The 5,120-nt window shown below is 48.9% G+C and overlaps 2 protein-coding genes across 2 annotated transcripts; one reads left to right on the top strand and one right to left on the bottom strand.

The window, feature by feature from the left end:
- Positions 1-260: 260 nt before the first annotated feature.
- Positions 261-2,439, top strand: P170DRAFT_417885 (putative MFS peptide transporter; the record flags this gene model as incomplete). Its single annotated transcript, XM_024847184.1, has 7 exons — positions 261-525; positions 575-688; positions 746-968; positions 1,028-1,399; positions 1,498-1,652; positions 1,703-2,128; positions 2,186-2,439. The coding sequence occupies 7 exons, from the start codon at positions 261-263 to the stop codon at positions 2,437-2,439; spliced, it is 1,809 nt and encodes a 602-aa protein (XP_024698950.1).
- Positions 2,440-2,708: 269 nt separating this feature from the next.
- P170DRAFT_417884 (fungal specific transcription factor domain-containing protein) lies at positions 2,709-4,567 on the bottom strand (the record flags this gene model as incomplete). The annotated part of the gene is made up of 4 exons (XM_024847183.1): positions 2,709-3,218; positions 3,275-3,850; positions 3,909-4,087; positions 4,154-4,567. 4 exons carry the CDS (start codon positions 4,565-4,567, stop codon positions 2,978-2,980), a joined length of 1,410 nt encoding a protein of 469 aa, XP_024698949.1. The 3' UTR covers positions 2,709-2,977.
- Positions 4,568-5,120: the final 553 nt, after the last annotated feature.

The raw sequence follows: 5,120 nt of genomic DNA, 5'->3' as shown, positions 1-5,120 counted from the left end.
CTTTTCGTTCGGACTAATTTCTCCTATCAGACACAACGGTTGACCAATTAATATCTGGGGGAGTTCCTGGCGTATGAACCCAAGAGGGGAATAAGAGCACGAGGAGATCGCCCTTTCTCTTGCCAGTTTTTCTTCTGTTTCTCACCGTATTTTGCCTTTTCTGTTTTTGTTAAATCATTACCAGAACCAGGGACATACCCCGTCTTGCCTTTCGAAGCCTTCTACTCTTCTTTGTGCGGGAGTGCCGCCCTGTCGCAGCCATGAGCGACCCCGTTGATCCAGTCGACTTGGTGACCGTGGCTCAGGCCCACGCACCTCAAAAGTCACTCGAAGCCCCGATTCCTGAGAAGGAGTCCGCCGTGGTTGCCGCGGCACCTACATTAGACGAAGATGGACGGGAACGTCCCACACCGGAAGAAGAGCGAACTCTTCGTCGCGTTGCCGGCAAAGTTCGTTGGACTGCCTACACGGTTGCATTTGTCGAACTGTGCGAGCGGTTTTCGTATTATGGAACCACAGCTGTTTGTATGTATTTCCCGCGAAATGATGGAGAGGACCATAATAACTCGTTCAGACGTCAATTTCATCCAGCAACCTCTTCCTGCCGGATCCACCACTGGTGCCGGTTTCTCGGGGCAGTCCGGTGCTTTGGGCATGGGGCAGAGAGCATCGACCGGCCTCAGTACTTGTTAGTCTTCCAGATTCACGCTGTTTCTTCGGTGACTAACCATCGTCCTTCCTGCAGTCAATACTTTCTGGTGCTACGTGACGCCCATTGTCGGTGCCTGGATTGCCGACGAGTTCTTGGGCCGATTGGCAACCATTCAAGCATCGATTGCCTTTGCAATGGTGGGACATATCATTATTATCATCTCGGCTATTCCTCAAGTAATTGTTCACCCTAATGGCTCTATCGCGTGTTTTGCAATCGGTCTGGTGGTTTTCGGTATTGGTGTTGGAGGATTCAAGTGATTACCCCCCTTCCTAGGGTTGTCCGATGCAATTTCAAATACTAATGCTGCAACAGATCCAATATCTCACCTCTCATCGCCGAGCAACATAAGGAAACAAAATTCTATATCAAAACGATACCAAAGACTGGTGAACGTGTCATCGTGGATCCGTCACAGACCATCACGCGCATTTTCCTCTACTTCTACTTCATGATCAACGTTGGATCCTTGATCGGATCGGTCGCCATGGTCTATGCCGAGAAATACGTCGGATTCTGGCTGGCTTTCACGCTCCCGACAATTATGTTCGCTCTTTGTCCTATTGTCCTTTTTGTCTGTCGAAAATACTACGATGTCACTCCCCCGACTGGGTCCGTGGCTGCGAAAGCCTTCAAGCTTTGGGGTTTTGCTCTCCAAGGTCGCTGGTCCTGGAACCCTGTGAAATTGTGAGTGATAGATCTTGGTTTTGCGCTCACTTGACTTCGCTCTTTTCTCCCTGTTGTTCCTAGCTCTCTGGAGGTGAACTCAACTGACATGGGAAAAGCTACAAAAACTGCCGGGCAGACGATTTCTGGGAAAGAGTCAAGCCCAGCAGAGTGGAAAACCGGCCGGCATGGATGACCTTTGATGACAATTGGGTGGATGAAGTGAACAGAGCTATCAAGGCCTGTGTCGTATTTCTCTGGTATCCCGTTTACTGTAAGTCCAGATCGTCGCGTCTTGGAAAAGCGATCACTGACTCTGTCTAGGGCTCGCCTATGGCCAAATGACAAACAATCTGACTTCCCAATCTGCCACACTTGCCCTGCACGGCGCACCAAACGATATCATCAACAACTTGGACCCCCTCGCTTTGATCATCTTCATCCCAATCATGGACAGCTTTGTCTACCCAGGTCTCCGGAAAATGGGATTCAATTTCAGCCCCTTGAAGAGAATCTACGTCGGTTTCATCGTCGCCGCCATGTCCATGGTTTCTGCTGCCGTGATCCAGTACTACATCTACAAAACAAGCCCATGCGGCGACCACCCCAGCGACTGTGACACCTCTTCTCCCATCAACGTCTGGGTCCAAACCGTTCCCTACGTGCTGATCGCCTTTTCCGAAATCTTCACCTCCATCACCGGTTATGAATACGCCTACACCAAGGCCCCAAAGAACATGAAGAGTTTGGGTACGTCATCTTTCCATGCTCATATCGAAGCCAAGAAACTAACATCTCTCTGCACAGTCCAATCTCTTTTCCTTTTCATGAACGCCATCTCTTCCGCTATCCAGCAAGGACTTACCGCGCTCTCCACTGATCCTCTCCTCATCTGGAACTACGGCTTCGTCGCTGTCCTTGCTTTCGTCGGCGGTAACCTCTTCTATCTCACCCACTACAAACTGGATCAGCAGGAAGACGAGCTCAACCAGATCGAAGAGTCAACGTACCTGGGCCGCGGGCCTCAGGCATATAATGAGAAAACTGACCCCGAGGTATAGAAGAAGGTCGTCTGGAAAGGTTCAATATTCTATATGAAATGGGTGTTATAATGGATTGTGGAGAAATTTGGGTGTGTGTTCCACGCCTTTTTATGTAATGTATATATATGTTGTCTATGAGTGGTATGGATTCTATTTAGAAATAAGGACGTTCTATTTTGGGTCTGTTGAAATGCGCAGTTATGTGATTAGGGTTAGGGTGTAATATGTTCGTGGCAGATGGTAATTAGGACTATAAACTTTGAGATTTCGAGTATTGATCAGTAGATGTTTCTTTACATGAATGGGGTTATTTCACAATGAGAAAGGGGAGAGAAAAAAGGGAAGAAGGATGAAGTAGAAAAGGAAGGAATAGTATGGGAGCCAAAAGAGAAGAAAGAGAACAGGAATTTATGAAGTGAAGAATGAATACATTGCAACCAGCCCAATATGCCATGAATGAATATGGCAACATGAGACACTTGACATCCAGTGTTATTAGATGCCACGCCTATACAGATGTCTCAATGACAAACGGAGAGACATAAACATTGCACGGTTAGTGTTGAGGGTCTTTCGCGGCCTGCTTGATTGCGGCCTCCGCGACGGAGCGGTACTGAGCGCAGTACTGAACTAGCCGGTCTACTCCTTCATTAGGAGTGCTTAAGATCAGCGATGAGAGGAATGTTTCCACTCGGGATATGAGCTTCATGTCGTAGACTCGAGAAGCCTCGTTGGGGTTGCGCAGGATGCCGAAGGAGAGGGTTTTCGACGCGACCATCGCATAATGAAGTAGGATTCTTGGGTCGCGGTTTTCGTTAGCATGGCCCCGTTCGACAGTCTTGATGTTTCTTACCCGATGATAGAGATGTTGTCCTCTGGCATGTATTTTATCAGGTGGATCGAGTCTCGCGCTGCCCGGGCGCAGAGTGACGCTGACATGAATACGCTCTCATTGGATGGTAGAGTTGGTGACGTGGAGGGGCCAATGTTCTGGCTCAGGTCCATCTCCTTGAAGAGTTCTCGGGTGACGATGAGTCGGTGCATTGAGATGACGCAGTTGAAATAGGAGTAGTGCGATATGAGGAGAAGCCCGCACTCTGGTGACTGGGGCAAAAGTATAGGGAACGGAGAGTCTGGCTGGTATTCCGAAGGAATGGTCTTTTTCCATCGCTGAAGTTCTTCATCTAATGAGGCAACAGCAGCTACTGTCTGGGCGAGAGGTCTGTCCGTTGCCGCAGCCGAATAGAGGCGCTTGTAAACGTGGCCCTTGATCATGGCAAGCTCGCAACATGATCGGAATATATTAAAGATGTCTTGTCCATCTCTTGTAGGCACCACGCCAACTCCATCAGTCGGAGAATCCGTCGGTAAATTCACCACCATGTCTTCGTCCCTCTGCGCAGGAACACACCCGAATCGAAGAGATATCCTGTACGAGTCAATACGAAATTCGGGTGTTGGGATCAGGTGATTCAATTTCGGCATACTCTCGATCAATACAGTAAGCAATCCAGAAAATCCTTCGTCGTTGCTCTCGCTCTTCGGGATCTGATATCGATTGCTCTTCATCCGTCCTCTCGAGTCCAATTTGGTGAGCGAGGTTGATAGCAGTCGAGATCAAAAAGCTGCATGGCTGGGCATTTGGAGTGCCAAGGAGGAAGAATACCTAAATCCAATAAAATAGCTCAGAATGTGATTTCAATGAAGCAACATAACGCTGAACGCACCATACCATTCCAATAAGCGCCTGGATAGCCCACAGATCGGGTGGACCAAGACAAATTTCGGTCAAAGCCCCCAGTGCATTTTTGATGAATTGCCAGCTTTTTTGGTGTTCTGGTTGCGCCACGCTCCGATCCTTGATGCGCAAAATGTGTCCCATTGCGAGTACAACGTTGATGCAAGCCCAGCGGCTAGGAAATTGAAACATAGCGTCCAGATCATGACAGTCGAAAATCGACATAAGCACCGAGGGCTGAAACAGCGGGCAAAGGACATTCACGGTTTGCAAATAGTCATGAAGCAACGCCATGACGTCCTCTTTGGGGGGAAGCGGATAGAACGCTTTCGTGGGACATATCTCAGCGAGCGGACTGATAGAAGAGGTTTGGCAATGTCGATCTAGTAGTTCCAAAGACGCCAGCATCTCGGGATTTTGTTGGACATGATTGGTTTCATCTTTCGAGAGTATAGTCGACAGCCCTATCCGGAAGTTTAATCACTAGTTCCAGAGGAGATCAGCGAGCCACTCACCTACGATGGTCGGTTTATGAGCGAGCGAGATATCGCGGGACGAAATAAGATGCCAGAGAATCGAGTAGGGCATTTTCTATCTCGGGTGAGCTTGTCATGCTTGATTCCCGGCATGCAGCTGGAACGGTAGGGCCTCGTGATGGACGCATTCTTTCAGCGGTTCCTTCGAGGCTCGGGGGAGGCGTGTTGTGATTTGAAGAGATTCCGTCATCGTCCAGAAACGAAGCATCCAGCCCCAGGTCATGTAGACAAGCTTCCATTCGTTGGAGGTTTGATTCGAGACGGTTGATCATGGACAGGCTACATGGCAAGACCATACCACATTAGCTTGTCCCCAGGAAGCAAAAATTTGGATTGTCGGTCATGTTGGGATACCTACTTATGCTTGGTTCTCCTTATACGTCTAGTATGTTTGCTGTTAGCGTGAGAGATCCCAACCCCCGCGC

This window comes from Aspergillus steynii (assembly GCF_002849105.1).
Source record: "Aspergillus steynii IBT 23096 chromosome Unknown P170scaffold_10, whole genome shotgun sequence".
Taxonomy (NCBI): domain Eukaryota; kingdom Fungi; phylum Ascomycota; class Eurotiomycetes; order Eurotiales; family Aspergillaceae; genus Aspergillus; species Aspergillus steynii.
This window is presented reverse-complemented; position numbering and strand designations above follow the sequence as displayed.